The sequence below is a fragment of the Caloenas nicobarica genome, chromosome 15 (assembly GCF_036013445.1).
Source record: "Caloenas nicobarica isolate bCalNic1 chromosome 15, bCalNic1.hap1, whole genome shotgun sequence".
Lineage (NCBI taxonomy): Eukaryota > Metazoa > Chordata > Aves > Columbiformes > Columbidae > Caloenas > Caloenas nicobarica.
In genome coordinates this window covers 9,759,269-9,786,189 of record NC_088259.1, presented here as the reverse complement: position 1 = coordinate 9,786,189, position 26,921 = coordinate 9,759,269, and the positions used below count along the sequence as shown (strand labels likewise).

At 56.8% G+C, this 26,921-nt stretch overlaps 1 protein-coding gene across 2 annotated transcripts; it reads left to right on the top strand.

The window, feature by feature from the left end:
• Nucleotides 1-10,329: 10,329 nt before the first annotated feature.
• On the top strand, nt 10,330-25,931 carry RGS19 (regulator of G protein signaling 19). 2 transcript variants are annotated; one of them, XM_065645720.1, is made up of 6 exons: nt 10,330-10,399; nt 21,353-21,489; nt 21,644-21,780; nt 23,018-23,092; nt 24,293-24,527; nt 25,343-25,931. In XM_065645720.1, the coding sequence occupies exons 3-6, from the start codon at nt 21,680-21,682 to the stop codon at nt 25,529-25,531; spliced, it is 600 nt and encodes a 199-aa protein (XP_065501792.1). In that variant the 5' UTR covers nt 10,330-10,399; nt 21,353-21,489; nt 21,644-21,679; the 3' UTR covers nt 25,532-25,931. The 2 variants fall into 2 exon arrangements, with proteins under 2 accessions (XP_065501792.1, XP_065501793.1); XM_065645721.1 differs by lacking the exon at nt 10,330-10,399 and adding an exon at nt 18,975-19,012.
• The last annotated feature ends 990 nt before the right edge of the window (nt 25,932-26,921 follow it).

Sequence of the window (26,921 nt, the reverse complement as noted above, 5' to 3'; positions counted from 1 at the left end):
TGCATTATTAGGCAGTGAACAGATGTCCTGCAACCGAGGTGACGAACAGAGAAAGTATGAGAAATGACAAAGATTTGAGTTTGCTAAGGTTAAAAGACATTTCAGCATCAAAGCCACAAGCAAGCTGCATATCTTCTGAGCCTGAAGGCGATACTTGTGTTCAACAGCCAGGCTAAAGAAACTATTGGTACCATAAATTAGTACTAAAGTCAGTGAGATCTCTTCTAACCACTGTAGAACCAGGAGTAGCAGGAAATAAAAGTACATTTCTTTTTTCTCAGTGTGTTCAAGTTTCTCCACTATTTTTCACGGCGGGGCACCCTGTGCTGTGAAATGGCGTTAAACTGAGGGAAAACATTTCAACAGATATCATAGGCATTTGCACATGGCAAAATTCTCTTGCCTTACATCAGAGAAGGCATGAAATTCACAGGGGAAGTTTTTACCGCAATTCTGTTCTCCTTTATACCATGTTTGAGCAGTACTAGGTCATTTAGCAGGACAAATTCAGTCCAGATCATGCCTGAGCACACAATTACGTTTCTGTTGAGTTAGCCAGAGCACATAATATAGCATTTATGCTGGCTTTATGCTGGCAGCAGGAAGAAAGACAATATCTAATCTGGCACAAAGCCTACCAATACAGACTTAATGTCATAACTTTCTGAGCAATTTTGAATGGGATCCATGCTTTGGGTTGTGTGGTCTAGCACTGTGTGTCCAGGAGCCCTAGAGCCATATTTCCTGTATCATCAACCTATGACCATTTTTTGCAGCATTTAAAGTGTCTGTTTCCCTATAAAATTTCTTCTTATTATGCCTCCTCACACGAGCCCCTTGTCCCGTTTGAGGTTCTTGTTGCAGTCCATTATAGCGCTGTGCTGTATGTGACTTATATTCAGGATCTCGCTCACAACAGCCTTTCACTGTTGCTCCCAAGGTCCTGCAGAACTGTGCGTGCAGGTAATTGTGTGTAAATTCTGCAATACAAATATCACAGCTATTTGTTCGGGTGCCCGCTCGCTGCCGTTCGCTTGCGCGGTTACTAGAACGTTGCCGGTGCAGCCATGGGAACTGTCGGCGCCCATCTCTCAATCCATCTTTCTAACGCTCATTAGCAGCATCTGATTTCCAAAGGGCCCCGCGCTTCTGCGTGTCTCCATAGCACAGAGCTGGGGTTGGAAGAGGCTCTGCTTGCTCTCATTCACGGAAGGGGCTGTTTTCTAAGAAAACCGACAGTGTCAGGCTGTCATTCACTGAGGAGCTCAGAAGAATCTGTCCTCTGAGCTGTTTTACCTGCTGACACTTCTCACCCCATCCGTTTTACCAAAGTAATCCTTCTCATTTACAGCTCCAGCCTGGAGTTTCTTTGTGTAGGCTTTGGGAGAAAACCCGTTCTGGAAAAGTTGCTTATTTTAGAACCCACAGCTTCAAGGAAGATATTTTTCCCTAATCCTAAACTACATGATATCATACTTGGCTAGCGCTGTAACCATGGTACTGAAGTTATTTATGACTCTGAAATTAATGCTATAGTTAGCAACACTGGAACAAGGTTTCTTCTATGCTACTGTCCAAGGGCCTCCCTCCCCCAGCCCGGGGCTGCACTGGAAAGCAAGACCGAGCGTCTCCAGAGGGTCTTTAATTTGCAATAAACAACATCAGCCTTTGCTGATCTCCAAAACTTGGCAACACCCAAGTGGAGATGCACAAAGATGCATCTCCTAAGCAAAACAAAGCACTTGGCTCTGTTTTTATTGATCTTATTGCTGTTAGGAGATTTGTTTGGGTTTTGTTTATTTGAGTTCTTAAAGTCAATGTGAATTTCTGTGGAAGGCGGCAGAACTCCAGCGGTCAGAGCCAGGACTGGCAGGAGGGAGAGCTCTGTTCTGTGCTACAGCATCAGCTCCAGCATCAGGCTCATGCCACTACCAGGCTTCCATTTGATATAACAATCTGACTTCTTATCAGTTCTGCTACCTGAATTTTCATTTTTATGCTGCTTTCGAACACCAGTTGACACAGCAGTCTGATTCTGCTCACGCCAGGAATGCACCCGAGGAGCCAAATCTTTACCCCTGGTTTAGGGCTTTTCAGATACTCTGGCCTTGAGCCCAACCTGATTTACTGCTCAAGCTGATGGAAGAAAGTCTCAAGGCCTTCCCTGAGAGGCAGATAAGGCATTCTAGGAAAATTTATTGGAGGAGAATGCAGGATTTATTTGGGGTTTCACTTTTATTTTGCTTTACAGTCTAAACTACTAATTCCCAGAGCCACAATTCTCCCATTGCCTTCATGGGATTTGTACTGGAGTCACTTGACTGGGTTTTGCTGTGTCTAACATGATTGCCTTCTTTATTTTTTGCCTTTTTAAAAATTTTTTTCTGCTTTTGACCACAGGCAAAGGAAATAAATAATCTGATATCCTGCCAGCAAACTGCCATTGGTGCTTTGAGACTGGAGGCGTTTCTCCTGCCTCAAAAGAGCATTAAAAAAAAAAAAAAAAAAAAAGGCGGATAACTTGGCCAGGGTTCAGGTATGTTTGTGCACATACCAGCAGTTAAACTGATTTCTTCTACTATCTTATCTGTCCATTTCTGGATTTAAAGGGGAGGAAGCCTGGCAGGCAAAGTTACTCTTGGAATGCACTCAGTAAACCATGGGCAAGAGAAGTGAAGAGCATAAATAGAAATAACCATAGGTGCAGCAGCTGGCTGCTATTCCTGGCTTTACCCATGACTTGCTTGGTGATCTCAGAAAACCACTTCGCCCCTCGGTGCTCCAGCTTCTCACAGGCAAAAATCACCCATTTCCCAGGTCACCACAGGCAGAGGGACCTGGTGTGTGCCGGCTGGTGGCTCTGGAGGAAAAGCCTGGTCCTGTTCCCCTGCCAGCCCCAGGGCCGTTCCGCTGTGCGGGATCAGGGCATCGCAGCCCTGGCGCCTCCGGCCCCGAGGGGACCTGGCAACTTTAACCCAGTGCATTTTGTGAAGCTTTTTGGGATCTTTCAAGGAAAGGAAAAGCACTACAACAAAATGTTGCTAATTATAGCGTGACAGCACACAACACATTCCTGCCCTGGACAGAGCTCTGCTATCAGCCAACTTAATTATACTTTCCCTTTGCCCAGTTCCCTCTTTAATAATTGTGGCCAAAGCGCTGAGCAAAGCCAATTTGCTGCTTGCTCTCCAGTTCTCCTTATTCAAGACCAACTGCTTGACAGCAACAAGCAGACCGTGAGACCGCTCCGCTGGGCCGCGTCTGCTCCCCCCCCAGCAATTACAAACACGTCTCTCCGCTTTATTCCTGCCGGCCCGGAGCAGATTCCGGGCATGTTGATGCCAGACACAGCCCTGCCCCTGGCAGTCCCGGGGCTGGAGCAGCACGGAGCTGCACTATGGCACTGGGGACTTGCAAACACCCTGCAACGGGCTACTGGAAAAGTAAACCAAATTTTTTTTGCAGGAGAGGCTTTTTAGAGGCTGCAATAAAAACCTGCGTGACCTTCGAAGGTCCCTTCCAACTTAAATTATTCCATTATTCTAAGCCACAAAGCCCACACGCCCTGTCAGCCCCTCTGCAGGCATCAGGACCAGCAGCAGCACCATTAAAATGCCACCAAGACACCCCGAAAGTCAATTTAGGCAGGCAACAAGCGCCAAACAAGATTTTATTCTAGCCAGAACTGCTTAGCAAAGAAAACCAGCTTGAAACGGGGTTTATCCAAAATTATTCAGCACTCCGACAACATTATAAAACACAGGTTCAGATACCAGTTGAGATTGTTATTACTGTATAACCACATAAGAATAATGAGGATCCACAGCACACACACACCACTCACAAAAACCAGAGGCCTCTTACATTCAAGGGTATCCAAAATAAAGAATTACTTGCCCGAAGTGTGTGGGGGGGAAGACTGAAGGATAAATCCAGAAGAAAAGTCACTCACCAAGGAGCAAGTGCGGGCTCTCCGTCCAGGGAAGGCTCCTTAGACGGAGTGCCTGATGTCAAGAGGGGAGGACAGGGGGCTGCGGCACAAAAGGTGCTGAGGAGCCATCAACTGCCTTTTTGAAAGCTCCGGATCTCCCCGGGGGGGTGTGCAACCGCCACAGGCATCCTGGATCACCCGAATTGCTGGAGGAATGCGGGAAACTGCCCCTCCCGGAGCCAAACAGAGGAAAAGCTGCATGGCCTAGAGCTGAGAAAAGGGCAGGGGCAAAGTGAGGGAACGTCTATGTTCCTACTTCTTGTCTTTATTCCTCTGGACTGAGGCGTATCTACCACTGACAGATATAACTTGGGAATTTGCATCTGAGCAAACCTTTCCTGGGTGCTCAACACCCTGCTCTCCTTTACTCCATCACTTATCACCCCTTTCTGTTACAGAGGAGTCACATAAAGGTAATACTAGAAGATGAAAGAGGTGGAATGTTTGTAAGACCCTGAAACTTTGAGGAACTCTTTAGAATAATTCGGGACAGCTGATGAATTGGGATGGGGCACCAGGAATAACCAGGTGTTTCAGCTTCTGAGTTCAATAAACAGTTTTCCCAACCTATGAAACAGCTTCACCTGCAGTAGATGGACCTTCAGTGCTTGCGGCGTGGGGGAGAGAGAGGAACAGGCAGGTTGGTCGCATGAATTTACTGATTTGAGGTGTAAATGTAAATCCTGCCACTTGAGTGTGTTTGCTCGGGAGCTGCGCTCACATAAACCAGGCCCTAATCAAAGCTTTACCCATTTCAGTATCACCTGATCAATTAGAAATAGGGATTGTATGGTGTTAAACCAAAAACCGCATACAGAAGTTGTTGTTCTGCATATAGAAGTTGTTCTCAGGTTGGTATATAAGTGACAAACCTTTAAGTCATGAGCAGTTTCTCCTGACAATGAGTCCTGCACCTTGCTGCACTGAAAGAGAACTATCAGAATTATATTTGTTCAGACAGTCATAACCACAATTTTCTTTGTCTGCTGTTTTGTAGCCAGCAGGTCATGTACACTTTTGTTGAGATGTATCCATTGAGATGTGTCCATAGAGGAATCCAACTTGCAAATAAAGAACTGCAGCAGAAGTTGTGGTTTTGTTATTACTGCTCAAGACTGAGATCGTGTGAGAAAAATACTTTCCAGTTCAGATGGAGGAAATGGAAAGCACAAAGATTCATTACTTTGCTATTCAACAGAGCAGATTTCTAATGAACTGTGTCTACCAAACAATTTAGAGATGAGGAAGTGATGGAGAGATGCTTTTCGTGCAAGTAGAATAAAAATCAGAGAACATAATTCTCAGGCTACATTATGCAACCAGAAATATCTTTACCTTCCCCTCTTGTGAAAAGTGTTTTCATTATAGACACTTGATCTTGATTTCTCAAACCTTCCCCTCAAATACACTCTTCCCTTCTGTAATCATCTCCATCACCTTCATCCTGCAGCCCAAAAGCAGAGACTTTCCACTGATTCTCCACCATAGCAGGAGCTATTCCACCTGCCTGTGGAGTTTTTTACAGAGACCAGAGCAAACTGTGCCTGTTTTTTACAGGTCTCCAAGGTGTCTTTCAACTCCTTCTGCCTTTTTAAAAGTCAGAGATGCTTTTGAACTACCACAGCAGACACAGGTTGGAACAGAATGGATTTGGTCCAAAGTTTTCCACTGTCCATCTTGTGACGAAGGAAAGGGCACAGCTGTCAGATCTCCTCTGCCTGCCTTGATTTCAGCCAAAGGAGCAAATGGAAGAATCCAGCCGCCTCCGTGTTGTCCTTGTTGCCACCACTTTCAACTTCTTTCCGACACACATAGCAACTGTTCAGCCATCTCTCAAACAGCAATGAGAGTTTGAGAGAAAGTCTGTAGATCCCGGAGAAGCTCAGAATGAAAAACCGTGATGGTGAGATGGATTCGTGCACCCTAGGGCCCCAGCAACTCGTACCCCTGGCAGCAGAGTTGATCATTTGCCATGATTCCTTCAAGAAAAACATCTCTACGATACCAAAGATGGGATTTGGGGCTGCGCTGCTCTTAGTCCCATCCTCAAATACCCGCACTGGCCCTTTTGGCTCAGATTTCTGCTGAGCTCCTTCTCCCTGCCCGCACACCCCAGCTTGGCACTGAAAAGCAAACAAACAGCTCTGGGAGCTGCAGCATTTGCAGAGTCCGGTTTTCAACAGGCCAGAGTCTCCTGGGGGAACGACCTGGGTGCTTGAAGGGGCACAAATTCTGACTGAAGCTTTTCCCACGCTTTGGGCGTCCATCAAAAGTCAGATCCATGTGGATTCTCCAGCATCTGATAAGGTCTGACAGCACGTGTTGGGTTTTCTCACAGCTGCAGCCCTGGCAAGGTCCTTCTTGACACAGCTGTTTGTAAATGCAGGAACTGAGCTCTATACCTCTGCCAGTTTGGGATAAAGGGTTGTGTTGTTCCTGGTAGTGCAAAATCCCCTTTTAAACTTTGCTCTACAACCTGCAGAGAGCCGCCCTCCAGACCTTCAAGTTGTTGCTTTATCTTCAAGCTTGAGTAAAGGAGAGACAATCTTTGCTAACTCGAGTCAGCATGTAAGGAGTCACGGGAGCCACAGAGATACGCAGGTTTGTGCACACCTGATAGCTGAGGCAGAGATCCGTATGGGAAGTATCACTCTGACATTCCCTGGGAAGCTCTGGGGCCTTAGAGGGGGGAAAAAAAAAAAAACAAAACCCACAATAAAAAGCCTACCCAAGTATTTCTCAAAAGGGAATAAATTAGCTGTGCTGGGACTGCACAGCCCAAACCAGGTATTCTGCAAAGACAGCTCTGTGACGAGGGCACACAGGGTGGATTTTGCCCCGCAGCAGGGCTGGTGACCAGGGCAGCTCTGTGAGCATCATCACCTCACCATGTCACCTCGCTGTGTCCCAGGCAGACAGGAGATGCACATTGAGGGACAGGATGAGCATGACCTTTACAATCTCAGCTCTGACAAGCGATTCCTGCGGGGTGACAGCCGAGTTGCTTCTTCTGTGACTCCCACTTGGGCTGGAGTAGCGCAAGTACTGTTTCTTCCTCAGAGTTCCAGGTCCCAGTGCATCTTTTTTGGTCAATCCGGTCCATTGCCACTCTGCTGCTTGGGAAGCCTTAAAAGGCGCGGGTAGCTGGTGGGAGAAAAAGGCTTTTTTAAAGCAAAGCATCTCGACATCTCCATACATCCCATTTCATGACATCCAGGCTCCCCAGGAGCACACAAACTGGGAGCACCCTGGGAGGGACTGCCCCACTGTGCTGCTCCAGCGAGGCTGATGCTGCAGAGTGCTTTGGAGGTTGGTTTGAGCAACTGTTGACAGGATTACTCCATCAAATGGTGCTTTGCAGACCCAGCAGGAGCCTCGCTGTATCTCAGCCCTGGCACAGGCTGACTCCTCTCAGATACGCATCAAAAGAGGCTTCCTGCTCCCTGCCATCCTGCCTGGAGTTCTTGGGGAGGAAAACAAGCTTTGCAGGTGCTTTATGCCGTACTCACAGCTCCCCACTGCCCATGCTCTCCAGGCAGAGGTCACGTCCACTCACCCAGCAACACCATCAGAAAATTAGAGGAAATGCCCATGGAAGCCCCTGCTTTCAGGGCAGGTGCTCTCCCTTCGGAAATACCTTCTGGGTACCAAACGGATGTGGCACCAGCACCCAGCAGGATGGTGCCCTGGCTGCCCGAGTGCTCTCTGGCTCAGGCACCCAAACAGGCTTACTTTAACTCTTTAAAAACATCTTCCTTGCCGCTGTCTACACGAGGAGGAAAAGCAGAGCAAGTCTGCTTTAACGCTAATGCCAGAGGTTTTCCACATTGATTGATCTTTGGGTAGTACAGGTTCCTTTTTTCCCTGTTGAAGATTTGCGTGTGGGTCCACATAATACTGAACAGCCTCTCTGTCAAAGAGCAGAAAGAGGGCTGGAGATTCTTGCATAACTAAATGTATATCTAGTAATGACTGCATATTTCTATGAATTTCGTAAAAGTGGGCAAAGTTTAGGAGAGCCCCGTGTGTTGCAGTTTATAACACTTTATGATGCAGTGCTTCAGTGGCACTTAGAGCGGGGGTGTAAATAAATTGATATACAGATAAAATACAATTCAGGCCTTTCCGCAGCTGGATATGTTCATGACTGATCTGGGCACATCAGCTTGGACCCTTTGCTGCAGGGGGAAAACTAAGACGTGTTCATACATATACTCAAACAAAAATATATTGTAGGCTTAACAGTAAAGCAGCTTGAGCCTTACTGTAGTTGTTATTTCATAAACTCGATGGTGGAGCAGCTCAGCATCATGCGGCGGGGCTCCTCTGCGCTCCCCGCCCGGCACAAGCGCCCTTGTCCCCATCGAGCCGCTGCCGGCGGAGTCGGGCGGCACCTGCGGGCGGGTCCCGCTACTGCAGCCCCGGGCGGGGGGGCTGGAAACCCGCGGGGGTTTCCTACAAAAGGCTGGGAAAGGCTTAGGGTGGGAGAGCCTGGGGGTGCGGTGACAGCCGGGGAGGCTGCTGCGGGGGCGCCACGGGCTGGGGTGTCCCCAAGGCAGCGCTTCTGCCACCCACTGTCACCGTTTGGCACAGAAACGGCTCAAACGAAGCTGCTGCTTCCTCGCTCGGTGCCTCCGAGCGCGGGTGGGATGCTGCCTGTGCTTCCCAGGAGCTTCTGCTTCACAGCCCAGGCTGGCACTAGGGAACAGCAGCTTCCAAAGGCCGAACAGGAGCAGCGTTCCCGGCTATTTATCGGAGCGTTTGCAATCGCGAGAAAAGATGTGTTTCCCTCCCCACTGTGTGGGTATTTAAAGAGGAGGTGTCTAGGCCGAGCTGTGAGCACCTGCTGTGAGTTTGGCTATTCATTGACAGCCCTAATTTGCAGGTGATTCGGGAGCTCCAAACATTTTCTCCCAATCCACGCTTTCTTTTTAAAAAGGTGACTTATTTTAAACCAGACATTCATGGTCCTTTCATCAGACAGAATGGCTCGCGAATCACAAAGAACCACAAGCCCAAACGTTCAGGGAGATTTCTAAAAATCCCAAACACACACTACAAAGCATTTCCTGAAGATGTGGGAGCCTTCCTGGGCATCTGTGAGCTTCCAGTGAACTGAAGCACTAAAGCAGATCGGAGGGAGGGCTGGTGGCCCGGTCACACGGCGGGGGGGAGCAGCCTGGCAGCCGCTGGAGCTGCTCCGGAGCTTTGGAAAAGTTGCAGTCGGATGAAGGGCCCTCCTTCATCCGCAGAGGTCCTGGGGCAGATCCTCCCTGGGCAAACGCTTTGTAGCTTCCGCTGGGGTAAGCTGGATGCGGGGGGGGAAAAAAAGGAGGAAAATGTGGATTATTGGACAGAGCAGGTTGAAATGGCAGGAGACGCAGCGGGCGCCGTGCGATCAGGGGCTCAGCTCGGGATGATGCTTCTCGCAGGGGCGGGGGTCGGGGTTGGTGTTTTCAGCTGAGCAGTCACATGTAGGGGCCTATTTTAAACGCTTTTCCCCACGTAGCAGCATGCACGTCTCGAGGATTGAAATAGGCGGTGGTTTGATCATTGTCTCTCCCAGGGAAATGGTTTTTAATGAGGTTTTAAATAATAAAGTGGGATAATTTCCCTGGCTGGCAAGATCATGAAATTTTTATACCTCCTTTCTCTCCCAAAAGTTTTATCACCCTTTATTTTTAGCAACGCATAATCCCTCCTTTTGGGAAAAAGAAAAAAAAAAGGGGGCAGAGAAACCACTGATTTAGGGAAAGCCGCTCCTCGGCAGGGGCTCTTGGCTGGGAATTGGTCCCGGGGCAGCCCCACAGCAACCCCGCCGTGCTCCGGGGATGGGTGCAGAACTCGAAAGGGCAGAGGGGACTTGTAGTGCTGGTGTTGCGTACTGGGTGCTGATGGAGCGTGCCAGCACTGGGTGCAAAGTGCTAGTACTGGGCGCTGGTGCTGGGTGCCAGTACTGGGTGCAAGGTGCTGGTACTTGGGTGCATGTTGCTGGTGCTGGTTGCATGTAGTAGAAGCCGGTGCTGGGTGCCCATAATGGGTGCTGGTGCAGGTGCCAGTATTGGGTGCACGTTGCTGGTGCTGGGTGCATGTAGTAGATGCCGGTGCAGGGTGCTCATACCGGGTGCCGGTGCAGGGTGCCCATACCGTGTGCCGGTGCTGAGTGCCCATACCGTGTGCCGGTGCAAGGCGCTGGGCGTGTGTGTCTCTGTGTGTGTGTTTTGACGTGAGGAAGTGCCAAAGCTGCAATTGCTTTAGGAAGTCAATCGCAGGGGCCGGGGGACGCGTGCGCAGTGCAGCCGCTCCGCTCCCGCTGCCTCTCCCTCTCCCTCCGGTGCCGAGCCCGGAGGCAGCGCAGAGGCGGCGGCCGGGGGCGGCGGGGCCGCGGACGGCGCGGATGCCCGGCCCGTGAGTACCCGGTGTCCCGGCCCGGGGATGCCGCGGGGCGGGGGGGTGGTGGGGGACACACACACGGGCCCATATCACCCTCTCCCTCGCCCGGTGCCCAGCCCAGCCTCCCTCCCCGCTTCCCCGGGCGGACCCCGCTTTGCACGGCCCCCCCCGCCCGCTTGCCGCGCTCCCTCTGCATGCGCCCCCCGCCCCGGGCATCCTCCCTTGTGCACGCTCCCCCCCACACCCCCCCGCTTCCCGGACACGCACCGAGCACGGCGGAGCGCCGGGGTTGATGGAGAGGTCGGGCTGTGCCTGTGTGTCTGTCCGTGCGTGCGTCTGTGTGTCCGGCTGCTGCCTGTCACCAGCCCCATGTGCGAGGGCTGGCGGAGGGGTGGGGGCAGCGGGATGCTCCGTAGGGACCGGCCGGCGGGGAGGGGGGGGACCCTGAGCACCGAGCAGGGGGGGCATCCCCGCCGCATCACCCCGGGGAGGGCAGGGCTCCTGCGAGGAGGAGGAGGATGGAGGGGGAAGGAGGGGGGCACCTTCCAGCCGCAGGGCCGGCTGCACCGGGGCTTGCCCAGCCTTGGCGGGGGGGACCTTGCATGGGGGATCCCCCCCCCACGAAGGCCTCCCCCGTCCAGGGCTGCCCCGGCCCCCCCTGCACCCACAGGTGGGTGCCAAGGCGGTGCTGGAGCATCCTCGCACCGGCTCGGCCAGGCTGGATCCCTCCCTGTGCGGATCCCCCGATGCAAAGGGATGCGGTGATGGGGAGCCCTGACCTGGCCGGCCAGGGGAGCGCTGAGGCTCCGGGGGGTTGGCTGAGGTCAGGGTGACAGTGGGCACCAGTCCCCACCGGCTCCTCCAACAGCAAAGCGGCCAAAGGGCTGGACAGAGGGACCCGGCTCAGGGGTGTCCGGGACAGAGCTCTCTCCCACGGGGATGTGACATCTGAGCATCGCCCAACACGAGCCCATCTCATGGGCAGTTTCATGGGATGTCGTGACTCGGAGCTGTGTCCCCATGAGCGAGGGATGGAGAGGGCCCGGCACAGCCGCCGGAGCTGCTCCATGTACAGATCGCGGTGCGTCTCTGGGCACAGAGAGGTTCCCCCGGGAAGCTCCCTCTCCCCGCCGCTTCCACGAGGCTGCTCTGGCGCGGATCCATGGCCTTATTTAAGAAACTAAACAAAAAGTGTTAAGTGAGTGGGAGGGATTTCCCTGCTGCGAGGGGAGTTCATTCCCCTCTGGATGCGTCTCCACCATCCCCGTCAATAGAGATGCTTGTCCCGTGTCACACTGGATGAGCGCGGCCGGTGGCATTTGCTGGCCTGGTGGATATAATTTTCTTTGGGAAAACGGGTTGCCCCAGTGGGCACATATTTCAGAATATCTCCCAAGGGAGAGCACCACATCAGATTTCCGTACAAGGATTTTAGCTCCTCCGCGTCAGCCCTTCCCCACAAATGACTCAAGCCGCTAATCAAAATACAGTCGTGTTCTTCAGCAATTAAACAAACCCCACCTCATAAGATTATAGTGGAGAAGCATGAATTTAGTGACATGAATATATCTCAATCAAGGCGCAGGTGCCCATTTTGATATTGTTATTAAAAAAAAGAAGGAACTGAAGGCAGATAATCAGATAATGCTCCTCAAACCCGGAGAGAGTAAGGGAGAAAAATACCTTGGCAGAGTAATTAATGCTGAGTCTGCCTGAGGTACGGGAGCAGCACATCTCTGCCGCCTCCCGAAGTGCATCCTCTCCTGCCTTTGCTTATCTTTGGTTGTAATCTCAGTTTTAGGCTGGACTTTGGCTACAGCATCTTGAGTTTCAGCTGGGCTCCTGCAAAGGGGGCGAGTGAGCTGAGTGCTCAGGGCTCTTCTCTCCGAACAACAGGTCCAGAGTGGCAAAGCAGCCGCTGTGTCGCTCCTCAGTGTCTGCAGAGCGTGGGCTCAAGCTGCTGTGGCTTTTCTTCCACATTTTTATCCTCTGGGCAAAATCATTTTGCAAAGTCAGCTCAAGGGGGGGAGGTAAGAGCCACCGCTCCTGACCCATCCCGCAGGATGCTCTGCCTTTCCCTTCCAGCTCCTCCTGCTCCTCAGGCCAGTTCCTTGTACCAGACCCTGGCCGTGCCTGAGCACCCCAAAAGCGGAGTGGGGCCGGCAGCATCGCTGCCTTCGTGCCGCCTGCCACGCGTTCTCGGGGTTCGGCGCTTCGGGCTCTTGCCTGGAATAACAGCGGGTTCCGGGTGAGCCGGTGCCCACGGCCTCCGCCGAGACTTCCCTCTGCTCGGTTCCTTCTTCGCCGCTGCACATCTCTCTCTGCATTTCCATCACAAAAGCAGTTCAGGGAGGGGTGGATCTAAAACCAGTTGTTTATATACGTTGTTTCATAGCTACCTCTTAATTTGTGGGAGGAGAAAAGATACTGGACCTTACCACTGGTTATTTTTGTCCCCTAGTGTGTTACAACCTGTTTTTTGCCCGTGGGGAGGACAGGATGGGGGAAGAGTGTCCGACATCTTCTGTGGTGTAAGAGGGGAAGAAACCGAACTCGCGGGCTCGCGGGGCCTCCAGCAGCCCCACCACAGACCGGGAAGCTACTCTGGGTGCCCATCACCACCCCAGCTCCCGCCGGTTCAGGGAACTGGCATCCAGCCCCACCAGCATCTCCCTTTTATAGTGTTCTGCACCCAGCGCTGCACAAGCCTCCTCCAGCTCATTTCCACCAGCACCAGGTTCAGCCAGCCCATTCCTTTCCCCAGCTGCTTCGCCGTGGGTTGTCCCACACAGCATGGGGACGGTGACTTGCAGAAAGTCCCGAATCCTTACTGCCGCAGCTGTGGGGTGGTAGCGCTGAGCCGCAGCGTTGTTCGCGGCAAATAACTCCACCGGCTGTGCCCATAGGTTTCAGGACACCCGTAACTTTTCGCAGGGGTCAAATGGCTTATATGCTGCTGTGCATGTGCTGCAGGAGCTACCGGCTCCGTGCTGAGCTGGGGACGAGCTGTGGCCGTGCTAGTCCCCAGGCCGTGGGGGGTGTCCCCTGTGCATCCCCCCAGCCTGCCCAGGTGCTGTGTGGGACCTGGGGACACGGGAACCAGTGGCTTTGGGGTAAAACTACAGTGAAGGCAAAATCCCGGCTCTTGCTGGATCCTGAGCACCGTGTAAAAGAAGGCAGCAGCCCCTGAGTTTTGATCGACCCTTCGCCCTTCTGCAAAAGTGCTCTCTGGGAGCGTGGAGAATGATTTTATTTCTATTCTTTTTGGCTTGAACTCCACCGGGTTCCTTTTTTGGGAGAGACTGGTGACACAGACCTCCTGCCTGTGACTTGCCCCCTCCCGGGCCACTGAGGTGGGCACGGGGGGCGATGCCCCAGCCCACCCCATCATCTCCAGCCCACACTATGGGCTCCAGCCCACCCCATCGGCTCCTCTGGCCACACAGGAGCTCGGCCGTCCCGGCTGAGTTACAGGGACAAGCAGAGAATGCTCTGCCTCTCGCCCATCCTGCAAGCCTCCCGCCTTTGGCCATTTTGTGGGAGCAGAGATTTAACTGGGGTGGGAGGGTGGAGCAGCAGCAGCAATGAAAACACCAACAAAGTCCTTTGGAGTTCAGGTTTAACATTCAGCTTAGACATGGAAAAAAGGGGTTTTCCTCACAGCAGGAAAATGTATGGTAGAGTTTTATAACATGCCGCCCTTCCAGTTCTCTAACCACGTGGAAACAGCCTCAGTTGACCTTTTGAGGGTTCTTTGCTCAGACTGCGAAGATCCGCTGGGTTTGAGGGCCCAGCTTTGCCACAAACCTGACTCGCTTGTCCGCACTTGCCCGCTCCGGAGGCAGAAAGGCTGCAGAGGCTCCGGGGTAGCAATGGGATGGGAGCGGAGCCCCCGGTGTCCCCGTGGCCCTGGGTGCAGAGGACTGTGGGGGCCCTGGCAGCCCCTTCCCAGAGCTGGATTTACTGCTGGTTCAGTATCGAGGGGGTCAGGGAGCCAGCAAAGGAGGTTGGGGTTAAGGATTTGGGTTTTCCCATTTGTCCCCTTCCTGCAGGCATGAACCAAAGTGGGGCTTTAGTTTCTACCGTCAGATGGCAAATGCCCAAGCAGTGTTTCAGTGCAAAGGGCAGGTGAAGAGCAAACAGGTACATATTGGCATTAGCGGGCAGGAGCCCTGGAAAATGAAAGGAAAGCCTCAAGCTAGCCTTGGAAAACAAAGAAAAACCAAGGAAGGATGCTGCCTGCGAGTCTGGCGGGGGTTTCACCAGGAGGGGAGAGCCCGCAGAGGGGATTTGGGGCTGGGGAATTGCCTTGGCGTGACAGCGGTGGCAGGTGAGCTGCTGTGTCCCCTGATGGCACAGCTGCGTCCTGCGGTGCCCAGGGGCTCGGTGAAGGGCATCGCCATGGCCTTCACATCGGGGTTCTCACTGAGATCCCCAACAAGGGAAACTGCCACGATCTAAGTGTGGAATGCCTGCCGTGGGCACCCACCCACAGCCAACAGCAGCGGGATGCCGCGGCTGCCAGGCACTGCCTGGGGCTGGGGGCCACTTCGGTGGCACAGGAGCCACGCAGGGTGACAGCGCTTCCTTCCTGAACCCCGCCATCTTTCTTCCCCTTTGGTTGGGTTTTAAATAACCGGTGTGGCCAGTCTCGGAGGACACGAATTGCTCCAGAGCTGCCTATTGCTTGTCACGCCTGGGGCAGGGCAGAGCATCGCTGCTGTCCCAGCACCGGTGAGGCCACGGTGACCACAGCACAGGGGTCACGTACATCCCTTGGGATGCACCACACACAGGTCACCAAATCCTCCTTGTCCTGGGTATTTGCCCACAGGACAGTCTCCTGGGGGACTCCTGGAGTCCCTCACTGTTGGATCAAAGTCTGACATGGGAGGAGGTTTCTTACTGGTGCAAGCAGAAGCTCGGCTTGGCAAGCTGGGGACCTGCGGTGGCATCGGGTCTGGGGGATGTCCCAGCCCTGGGTGCTCACCAGCAAGGCACCATGTGAAGCCAGACCCCAAAAGGCATCTGTCAGGGCTGGCAGCGTGCGGGCAGCAGGGCCCGAATGAACCGCGGTGAGCAGATGTCCCTGGGGTGCAGTGTGTGGGCAGCGGTCCCGCTGTCCCCAGCCCTGGCCTGGCCGGTCGCACCGCTGGCTGAGCCGGCTGCTGGGCTCAGCCCTGCCCTGACCACGTCGATGTGGAGCAGGGCTGGACCTGTGCAGCCGGACCCACCTCCCGCCCGTGCCGGCGACAGCTCCCAAACCTCCCAAACCTCCTCACTGTGCCTGACCGGGTCTCCGGATGCAGCCAGTGGGGTTTGGTTTTGTGCTGGGGGGGAAAATCGCCCATCGGCCGCATTGGGGAGCGCTCGGAGCCACGGTAAGCGACCCCCTTGATGCAGCGTTCCCTTGCAATGCAGGGTCCCTCCTTTTCATCCCCATCCTGGGCTGATTCTCTGGTTCCTTATTTCCTTGGAAGGTGCAATTCCTCATCGTCCTATCCTTGGTCCTCCTAGCATCCCTATACCCCAAATTACCACTAACATCCCTTCTTCTCCCCCGTGGTCCCCGGGGGACATGGTGCTGCCTGCACTGGCGTGCACTGGGATGGGGACAAGCGGGTCCTGGGCTGCCAGCTCCCCATGAATGAGGAGCACCCCACCACCCACCCGGCTCAGCTCTCCCCTGGCTACACGGATGCCAAATCCCTCCCTTTCCTCTTCCCTTCCCTCCCATCAGCTGCCAGACTCCATCCGTGCGGTTTAGCCCCTGCTGAGTATTGATTACCGTGATCTTTCTTCTCCTTTGGCATGGACCATTACCAAATGCTTCATAGGAGTCTGCCTTAACAATGCCGCGATACCTCTAGTAATAGAAACATAATTGTCAGGGCTTGCCTTAATAAATCCCCCAGCTGATTGTCGCGGGTGCTATTTTTATGCTATGAAATAATTAACTCTGTTTCAGTGCGAGAGCTGGGCCATCTCAGAGAGGTTCACGCTGTCCTTTCGGGAGGGCTTGCAGTGGGATTTGGCTCAGAGGATGCTCAGTGCAGAAATACACCCTGGAGAGGGACAGGGAGCAGAGGAGATGGCCGGTCCGGAGAAGGACACTGGCATCGTCCCCTTCCCGGCAGGACAGGTGCCCACAGGGCTGTTGGCCCTCGCGGTGTGAAGGACCAGGGAGGTGTTGGGGCACGCTGCAGCATCTCGCGGTCCTCCTGGCCAGGACCTGCCTTTCCAGTCTTGGCGAACGGCAGAAAAATCACTGCTGGGCAGAGGAACTCCCCAAAGGCGTCCGCTCGCTGCCGCCACGTGCGCGGGCACATCTGCCGGTGTTATCAGCAACACGCGCTCGGCGGGGACGCGGCCCCGTGCTGCCACGTGAGTGTCGCCACCCGCTCGTCCCAGCGGGACCAGGGGACACCGGCGCAGCCGGTGCCTGGGACCCCTGACACCTCCGTGCCGGTGGCATCAGGGTCAGCCCAGCCCCGTCCCCGCAGAGCCAGGGACCCCTCTGGAGTCTTTTTCTAATAGATTGCTAAAAGGGGGAGAAAAAAAAAGAAAAGCACGTCTAAAAATAGCTCCTAAAACTTCCTGTGGCGCTGGCAGGTGGCTGGGCCAGGCGGCGGGGGCGGGCGGCAGCTGCGGGGCTCGGCGGTGCCGGCCCGAGGGGTGACCCCGGCACAGAGGGGTTCGGGGCTGCCAGCCCCCCACCACCCGCTGGGGCTGCCAGCAGGGCCGGCCTGCGTCTGGTCGCGCTCCATGGTTGGTTTCAGCCGAATTTGGCAGAGCTGGGTCCCCACAGACGGGGGGGGCTGCGGGCTGGGCTGTGCCCTTACGAGACACTGGAGAATCCCGCAGCGGCGTGGGGGTGGCTGTGGCTGCCGGGCTCGGCTTGCACTTGTCCGGCATGGCCAGTCGGGCGGGTGACGAGTGTTTTGCAGCTTCTCCGAGGCTCCGAGAGGGGCTGAGCCCAGCTTGGCTGGGGATGGGGTCTCTGCTGGCACTGGGGGGGTTTGCGCATCATCCCCGATCTGTGATGAGCAGCAAAGCTGCCGCCCTCCTGGTTCTGACCCGTAAAATACAAAGGGAAGGTCCCTCCTGGGGCAGAGAGCTCTTGCTGTGGCTGGAGAATAGAAATATCCTGGGTGCTGGTGGGTGCCCCGAGGCCGGTGGGCTGGGGGTGCTGGGGCTGCTCGTGGGAGCGCGGCCACGTCCCAGGAGCTCCCGGCTCTCAGAGGGATCCTGGAAAAGCATCTGGAAAATGAAAGAGGTTCAGGTGAGCAGAGGAACAGAGCGGTGCCGCTGCAGCGATGGCAGGGAGGGTGTCGGCAGAAAAAGGGGCTGCTGGAGCAGAGGGTGACTTTTGGGTGATGCAGGGGTTTCTGCCCAGCCGGGGTGGGGTTGGGGATGGTGGCGCTGCAACCGTGTTTGTTTTTGGGTGCTGGGCTGTGCAGTGTTGGGAAGAGAGGAGATAACGGCTCGGTGTCCCCAGGGAGGGCAAGGGAAGCGGCGGTGCCGAGCAGGACGCTGTGCCGGGTTGATAACGGGCACGTCCCGCTGCCGGGCGCCCGGGGGAGCGTGCAGGGAGTGCTGGCATCCCCCCTCCCTCTTTTCTCCCCTTTTCTCCCTTTCCCACTCGCATGAGCCCGCACGAGCGAAGAGGCAGAGACCACAAACGGGTTTTGGTGGGCGCAGCGCCGAGGCCAGAGCCCTCCGCCTGCCACGGTACCGAGGGCAAATTTAATCAAGGAAACAGAGGTTGGGTGTCTGATTTCTCTCTCTCCCTCTTCCTTTTTTTTTTTTTTTTTTCTTTCCCCTGAAGAGGTATAAAAACCCAAACAACTTTGTTTGTGAGTCACTCGTGGCCGAGGGAGCCGGGCTTCATGGCGGGCAGGACGGCACATCCCCGCGTCGCAGGGACGATGCTGCTGGGTGTCTCTGACTCGGCCCACCCTGGGCACCGACCGCTTCCCTCCCTGGGCACCGTCCCCTTCCCTCGCTGCCACATCCTCACCCCGCGGACAGCACTGGAGCCTCGGGGACACCCAGGGCACAGAGTGGCAGAAAGCAGCGTCACTTCAAAGCCACCTCGGCTGGGTGCTCTGGACCAGCCCGTGCCCACCCTGGGGACATGTCCTGCGTGTCACTCCTCGGGGAAGCCACGAGGCTGTTCCAGCACCCGTGTGCCCGGGCAATCTCCGAGATGCCCGGGAGCAGCCGGTGCCGCGGCCGGTGCCCGTCGCAGCCGGGGGGACCCAGCTCAGGCAGCTGTGGGACCCAGCCGAGGGGTGGGGAGCGGGGAGACCACCTGGCTCTGCCATCGCCGGGGCTCGCTCTGCCCCGCTCCTGCCCCGCGGGGACAGCCAGCCCCATGGCACAGCAGCCGGGCCCTGCCGGGGCTTTCCCAAAAAAGGTCTGAACTCTTCGGTTGAGTTTGCCACTTCCCTTACCACTCCCTTTCCTGTGAGAGGATGTGTTCGGCCGCTTTTCTTTTCTCTTTCTCTCTTCTTTTCTCTCCCGTCTCCCCGCCCGCAGACCCGGCGATGCCGCGCACCCCCTGAGCCCGCTGGGGTCACCCTGGCAGGCACCCGATGCCAGCGCCGCGCGATGGCCAGGCTGCAGGTACGGACGTGCCAGCGGGTCCCCCCGGCAGCCACGGCACAGGGTCAGGGGGCCACGCGGGGGCTCGGCAGCGGCCATGCCGGGGATGCCATGCACCGCGTTGGTTTGTGCCCACTCTGCAGAGCCGGGGGTGGCCGGAGCGGGACGTCACACTGCCCAGGGCATCGTCCCCAGGCAGGACGCTCAGGGAAGCGGGGTGCATGGAAGGGTGTCATCCCCATGGCTGGTGTCTGCCGTTGCCCCGGCTGTGCCCACGCGTGCACCCCGATGCCACGACCCTGCTGTAGCTGGCACAGGGTGGCTTTGGTGACAGGGCGCTTTGTGTGCGGCCACGCGGGACAGGGCTGACCCGGTGTAAGGGGAGGTTTCACTTCGAAAGTGATTTTGGGGAGCGCTCATCTCGTCTGGTTGCGTGGGGGGTCCCCTCTCTGTTCGGGGGGAGGACGGGGCGGTGCCAGCCTTGGTGGGGACGTCACGGGTGCATGAGCTGGGGACACCCAGCACATGGGGACTCCCAGGCCGGGTGCTGCAGCCACCAGGCAGTGATGGCAAAGGTTCATGAGGGGCTTGGGGAGCTCGTGAGGTTTGGGCCAGGGCAGATTTTGGGGTGTGTCTCCTCTCTGCTGGGTAAACGTCCCCTTTTTGTCAGCCTTCCTCTTTTTGCAGCCTCGCACACACGCTCGCCTTCCCTCCGGTGCTCGTCGGCTCCGTCACCCGCCAGGACTTCCTTATCCACCAGTGCTGGGGCTGCCGGAAACGGGGGGTGGGCGCTACAGGGGCGTTAAGGGGTGCACGAGACTGGCAAACCGGCCCTGCAAACCCAGAGCACGCCAGCATTGCCTTCTGGTGCCATGGACCGGGGGCCCTTCGCAGCCCTCTTCTCCCTCCCCGTCCCCCCTCGGTGCAGCCCGGGTGTGTGTCACAGCACCCAGGATGGGCAGTGAGCTGTTTCTGCCTCCCGGCCAGGCGCCAGGTGCACCCGGTGGGCGCGGGAATGGGATGCTCCATGCTGGGGGATGCTGCTTCATCCTGATGCTTCTCCGGGGCATTTCAACTCAACCCCTTGCAGGTTTGCTCTGGCCAAGGCTGAGCACCAGCTGCAGAAGTGAAGTACCTGGGAGCCCCCCTGGAGCAATGTCACATGCTGTCCCCACGTCCCTGTCCCTCAGCCACCCCCCATCCGCCTGCTCCGCACCCCGGGGCCGCGGTGGAGCCTTTGCTTCGGGGTGGGCTGGGAAGGAGCAGGGTTTGCGCAGCCTTCAGGTTTTCCTGCTGCTTGCCTCGTTCCCACAGCCTCGTCTGTAATTAGTGCCGCAGCCCCGCTGGGAGCCGTGCCCGGAGCCGTGGGGTGAGCGGGGTCTGCAGCAGGATGGTGTGGGGTGGGCAGGGGGAGAGCGGGCACTGGACTGGAACAGGATTGGTCTGGGCAAGGAAAAGGAAAGAGGAAAAACTGGGGGGTTAAATGGACCTGAGGGCAGCGCGGTGGGAGAGGGAGCAGAGCCTGGTGACAAGGTCACGGCCATCCTGCCAGCACTCGGGGCTATAAATAGGGACAATTGGGAGCGAAACGCAGACTCTCTCCTTTTTCGTTCCTGCAGGAGCGATGGGAGCCAGCGAGAGGGTTTGCGAGGGCCCGGGCAAGGAGCTCATGGAGAGCGCTGCTGGCGATGGCCGTGCTGGGGACAGGGGGACTGGATTGTAGCCATGGGCTCACGGGGACATTCTGGGGACAGCCCTGTCCCCAGCTGGGACCTGCACCCCAGCTCCATCCCCTTCACTGAGTCTGCGCAGGACTCGGATCCAATGACACAGGCAGGGATGGACAGGGACAGGCAGGGATGGACAGGGACAAGTAGGGACAGCCAGGCCAGTGCAGAGCGCTGGACTCGGGCATGGGGCAAGTTTTGGTTTAGCACTAGGAGCTGTGAAAACTGCCCCCCCCCGCCCTGTTTCCTTCCACTCACATGATGCTGTGAAGTGGCTCTGACTTCCCCATCCCGGCCCAAACACACCAGGGGGGTCCAGCAACGCTTCCCCGTGGCACAGGGCACGGCTGGGGGTGCACAAGTCCAGTGCTGAGCCCCCCACCCTGCCCAGCGCCAGCAGCACCGCCAGAGCGTGGGAGGGGTCCCAGGCAATGCGTGGGGCTGGCAGAGCACCTGCCACCGTGTCTCACCGCCCTTTCCTTCTCACTCCTTTTTCTTGCACCCTATTTGCCCCGTGCCCAGCCCACCGCCTGCAAAAGGCTTTCCCCGGCATGGAGCATCCTCCCCAGAGCCACTCGAAGCCAGGGGGTCCCTCTGCGGAGGTGACACGTGCTGCTCCTCTCCCTCCCCACAGGCTCCATCCAGGAGGTGGCAGGGACATTAGCCGGGGGGTGACACGGCTCACCCGGGCGCTGGGAGGAGCGGAGAGCAGCAGAAGAGCGCCTGAAGCACGACCCACCCCCGTGCACCGTGTATGAGGCTGGGACGCAGGTGAGCCAGGGACCATCTCGGTGGCTGGGATGGCAAGGGGGAGCCAGAAAGAAATCACAGCATGGGGGTCCCTCATTTACCTCTGGGTGCTTGCACATAGCGGGGGATAATTGGCAGCAGCAGCTCACCTGCTCCCTGCCCTCCTGCTTTTCAGTACGCAGGACCCGCGTCCACAGAGACACCCCTTCCGATGTCCCGGCATGAGACTTCTCCAGCAACGGTGCAACCGGCCAGCAACCACCGTCCCAACGCCTGCTGCTTCTGCTGGTGCTGCTGCTGCAGCTGCTCCTGGTACGTCTGTCCCCCCACTCACCCCGGCCCGAGCATCCCAGAGAGGCCAAGGACCTCACTAGCCACTTGCCTGTGGCTGCATCTCAGGCCAGACATGAGGAAGAAATTTTTTATGCTGAGGGTGGTGAGAGCCTGGCCCAGGTTGCCCAGAGAGGTGGTGGATGAACCATCCCTGGAGACATCCCAGGCCAGGCTGGACGGGGCTCTGAGCAACCTGAGCTGGTGCAGATGTCCCTGCCCGTGGCAGGGGTTGGATGAGATGAGCTCTGAAGGTCCCTTCAACCCAAACTCTTCTGTGATTCTATGATCTCCCAGCCTATGATCTCCCCAGCTCCTCCTTCTCTGGGTAGCCCAGAGTCTGAAGAGCCCATCTGCTCTTCTCCATCTCAGCACCGTCCCACTCCGAGATTGCTGATGGTTTCAGGCTTTGCAGCAGCTTTGGGCTTTAGAGCCACCAACAGCACTGAGCTTGGAGGAGCAAACAGCTCTGGAGCTGAGCCCCGTGCAAACCCACGGTGCATCCCCAGCACCGATGTCAGCCCCATGCAAACCCCCACTGTGTCCCTGGGGCCCTATCTCACCTGATTCCATCTCATTTCCTTGCATTTGCAAGGCCTTAAGGGTGGTGAGCGGCTCCCCTCACTGCCTGCCCTGAGCATCTCCCTCCTGGACGCTGCCCTGGGCTTGGTGGGATTTGGCCATGGGCAGGGTGACCCTTCGCTGGTCCCTCCTCCATCTCTGCAAGGGCCCGTGAGCAGCAATGGGACAGAAATCCCTCCTGTACCCCAGTTCTGGAGCAAGCGGTGACCAGTACTGACCATTTTGGGGCTCAGACGACCCCAGGGTGGCGGGGGCAGGAACGTGCCCACAGCTTTGCCCACCCACCCGCTGGGGAGAAGTTTGCACGTTTCGTGTTGTGTGGGCGGCTCGGGACGGTGTCGCAAGCAGGAAGCGCTGCGGGTGGCACCAGGCGCCGAAATTCGAAGAGCCGAGGGAAGTTGGCTGGAGGCCACTCTCCCCTTGTGCCACCAGCAACCCTGGGGGCGAGGGACAAGGGGACAGGGGACACTGGCACCCCCAGCTCTGGCACTGCTATCCCACGCCTGGCTTCTGGACCAATACTGGGGATGCTGGTACCCATGGAGGAGATTTGGTGGCCAGGGCTGGTTGGGGGGGTCAAGGTGGGGGTCTGGGTGTGTCCCCAATGCCCCTGACTACCTTTCCATCTCCCTGTTAGGAATGAGGACCGGGAGCGAGCATGGAGGGCGTCCCGGGAGACCAAACTGGAGACCATCCCAAACTGTGAAGCGTGGTGAGTGCAGGGGCAGCGCCGTGGGGGTGGGCACGGGGGGGAGTGGGGTCAGGGTGCCAGGACTGGGGGGTTCCTGGATGAGAGGAAACGGCCTCAAGTTGCACCAGGGGAGGTTGAGGTTGGATCTTGGGAACAATTTCTTCCCCAAAGGGCTGTCGGGCATTGGAACAGGCTGCCCAGGGCAGTGGTGGAGTCACCATCCCTGGAGGGGTTGGACAGACGTGGAGATGAGGTTCTCAGGGACACGGGTAGTGCCAGGGGTGGGTGAGCAGTTGGACTTGATGAGCCTGAGGGTCTTTTCCAACCAAAATGATTCTTTGATCTATGATGCTTCCAGCACTATGTCCTTGGTTCCCACTGGGAAATGGGGAGCCCGGAGCCATGCGCTGCAGCCCTGCACAGTTTTGCCCCTTGGACCCCTTGCAAAGGGAAACTGAGACACGCAAGGACCTCAGCAGCTTGCAGGCTGTGTCGCAGGCCTGTTGGCAGCCGGCTCCAGGAGTGCCCCACACGGAGCACCCATTCCCTGGGGAGTGGGTACGAGTCCCCTCATCAGCCTGGCCATGGGTGCTCCCTGCAGTGCCTGCTGCAGCAGGGTCAGGGGTCAGATGTGTTAATTAGCCGCTGATAATTACTGATCCTGCTCCACATTAGCAGGTACTGAGTGTTAGCTGGGGAGCAGCCTCCCTCTCTCCTTCCTTCCTCCTTCCTTCCTCCTTCCTTCCTCCTTCCCTCCTTCCCCAGCTGCGAAGGATGATGGACCCATGTTGGTCTCTCTCTGGCTGGGGACTCAGCAAGGGAAGGGTTTTTTTGCTTCCTTCCGTGTTCGTGCAAAGCCAGCGCTAAAATACATCTCAGCTTGTGAAATTCAGCCGAAATCAAGCCCACGCTCCAGCCTGGCTGAGCGGAACTGGGACAGACCCTGTGAGCGACCTCCAAAAGCCTCTGAAATAAGCTAGGCCTGAGCAGGAGCGACCTCAGTGGGAGCACAGGGGATGCGTTTGGGCACAGTCCCTCCAGGGTGGAACCAGGGATGGTGTCCCTGCTCATTGCAGGGGGTTGGATTAGACTGGAAGGTCCGTCCAACCCAAACTATTCCATGATCCTGTGAGCACGGCTGAGCCGTGCGGGGAGGGACACGGTGGGGACCCCCCAGCCGGCCCTAACGCTGTCCTCTTGCCATCCTGTGGGACCCGGCAGCACCAAACCCACGCCAGAGGAGGTGCGGGGCTGGGCACAGTCCTTCGACAAGCTGATGAAGAGCCCGGCGGGTCGCAACGTCTTCCGGGAATTCTTGCGGACTGAGTACAGCGAGGAGAACATGCTCTTCTGGCTGGCGTGCGAGGAGCTCAAAACCGAGTGCAACAAGCACACCATCGACGAGAAGGCCAGGATGATCTACGAGGACTATATCTCCATCCTCTCGCCCAAGGAGGTGCGGGGCTGAGCCGCTCCTGGGGCTCTCGGCGGGGGTGGCTCAGGCTCAAATGGGGCTGGGGGGTGTTTTTGCCACTGCAGCCCTGCAGCGATCTGGGAATGGGGTGGGTTGTTGGGGATGAGTCTGGCAGGGTGGGCAGCGGTGGGGTGAGCAACCCTGCCCCCCAAAACGGCCGGGACACAGGCGGCAGTGGGATCATGGGTTGTGCTGCGGGGCCGAAACCTCCGGAGGGCACCAGCGGGCTGAGGAGATGCTGCTGCATCCCAGCAAAGAGCATCCCCAGCGTGGGGACACCCAGCTTGGGGACACCCCAGCCTACCTCCCTGTGCGGAGCAAGGGGACACGGGAAGCACCTGGAAACCCTCTTGCTGCAACTCTCTCCACAACACTGGTGTGGTACTGGAGCGAGTTCAGAGAAGGGAACGGAGCTGGGGAAGGGGCTGGAGCACAAGTGTGATGGGAGCGGCTGAGGGAGCTGGGGGTTCAGCCTGGAGAACAGGAGCTGAGGGGAGACGGGCACAAAGAAACGGCTTCAAGTTGCGCCAGGGGAGGTTGAGGTTGGATCTGGGGAACAATTTCTTCCCCAAAGGGCTGTCGGGCATTGGAACAGGCTGCCCAGGGCAGTGGTGGAGTCACCATCCCTGGAGGGGTTGGACAGACGCAGAGATGAGGTTCTCAGGGACATGGGTAGTGCCAGGGCTGGGGGAACAGTTGGACTTGAGAACTTGTCTCAGGGGTACAGGAGTGGGCACCGGGGCTGGGGACTTCTCACTGGGGGTCCCTCACCCCTCACTTCTGTTCCTGCCGCCCAGGTGAGCCTGGACTCGCGGGTGCGGGAGGTCATCAACCGCAAGATGCAGGAGCCGTCCTCACACACCTTCGACGACGCGCAGCTCCAGATCTACACGCTCATGCACAGAGACTCCTACCCTCGCTTCCTGAACTCTGCCATCTACAAATCGCTGCTCCAGAGCGTCTCTCGCTCGTCCTCGGAGTCCTAAGGGTGCCCGTCGGCTGTGGGGACACCGGCGGGGGTCACGGCGGCCAGGGGGGACCCGGTGCCTCCTCCCCTGCCAGCTCCCCCCGAGGTTTTTAGCTTTTTACCTATGAACCGTCACCCTGGTGTCTGGGCCACCCTCCAGGACTGTCCCCAGGGCTGGTGCCACCGTGGCGGCGCAGCCCGGGCTGGCTCGTACTACTGAACCCATCCCCGTCCCCGCCGCTGGCCGGAGCGAGCCGGGGGGGCTGGCAGGAGCGTGCGGGGTCCTGGCTCCCCCTGCACCCCCTTTTGAAGAGGTCACTTTATCCCCACTCCGCCACACCTGGGGACACGGCACATCCCCGTTTCCCACCGAGACCCAGTTGGGGACTGGGTCGGGGTTTTTTTGGGGGGAGTAGGAGGGAGGTTGATTGTTGTTTTTTTTTTTTTTAACTTTTTATTTTAAATGGTTTTTTTGTTGGCTTTTACTGGGGGGCTTGAGGGGTGGGAGGGGAGGTTTGAGAAGCATCTCTGTACATATAAAAACTTGTCAGGTTTACGTCATTCCATCTGTTTGAAGCAGTCCAAGGGGCAGGGGGGGTTGCTCTGGAGCCCTGCTTATGTTCCCGGGGCGGGGGACAAATGGGGTTGGACGGAGCAGAGTACAGGCAGCACCCCCAGGGCCTTGGTCCCCCATCTCTAAAGCTGCCCAGGGGGCTCTGGAGGGGCCAGAAGGGACCGTGAGGACATGAAGACATGCTCGGGGGGTGGGGGTACCCTGCATCTGCCCCCCCAGCAGTCCCCATCACAGCCGTCAGCATCGGTCCAGCCCCGGGACATGACACATCACCCCAAACCCGGAGCATCCCGCATCCTTGGTTCCTGGACCTGAGGGAAGGGGAAAACATGCCCAGCAGCAGGAGAACCCCAGGCTTGTCCCCAGCTGGGCATCCACACGGGATGGGAAACATCACAGGGAAGATATATAATATCTGTGTATTTTTGTACGGCATGAGGAGTGGTCACTGGAGCCTGGGCACCCAGAATTAAAACATTTCTGCCGGCAGCCTCTGCCCTCGGCGCTGAAACGAAGCCAAGGCCAGGTCCTGCTGCAAACCAATGCTGGCCTTTGCTTTTCCTGCCCCAGAACAGCCTGTGGTTTCCTATTTATCTGCCCCTTTCCCTCCTTCTCTCTCCATCCTTTTCCAAGAAAATAGAAGGGACTCTCGTTCTTTTTACTGAAGATATTGTTTAAACAAACAAAAAAAACTTCTCTCAGCTTTTTTTGTTTGTTTGTCTCTTTCCTGGTGGCACGACTGCGTGGAAATTCATGTCAGGAAATTTAGTTTTGTTTGCCAAGCTGGAGATACAGTTCAAGAAAATGTATTTTTGAAAGAGCCCAGAGATAGCTC

Coding starts and splice junctions, on each gene's coding strand:
- RGS19 (XM_065645720.1), top strand. CDS start 21,680: ATGTCCCGGCATGAGACTTCTCCAGCAACGGTGCAACCGGCCAGCAAC. Junction 21,781..23,017: donor TGCTGCTGCAGCTGCTCCTG/GTACGTCTGTCC, acceptor TCTCCCTGTTAG/GAATGAGGACCGGGAGCGAG. Junction 24,528..25,342: donor CCATCCTCTCGCCCAAGGAG/GTGCGGGGCTGA, acceptor CCTGCCGCCCAG/GTGAGCCTGGACTCGCGGGT.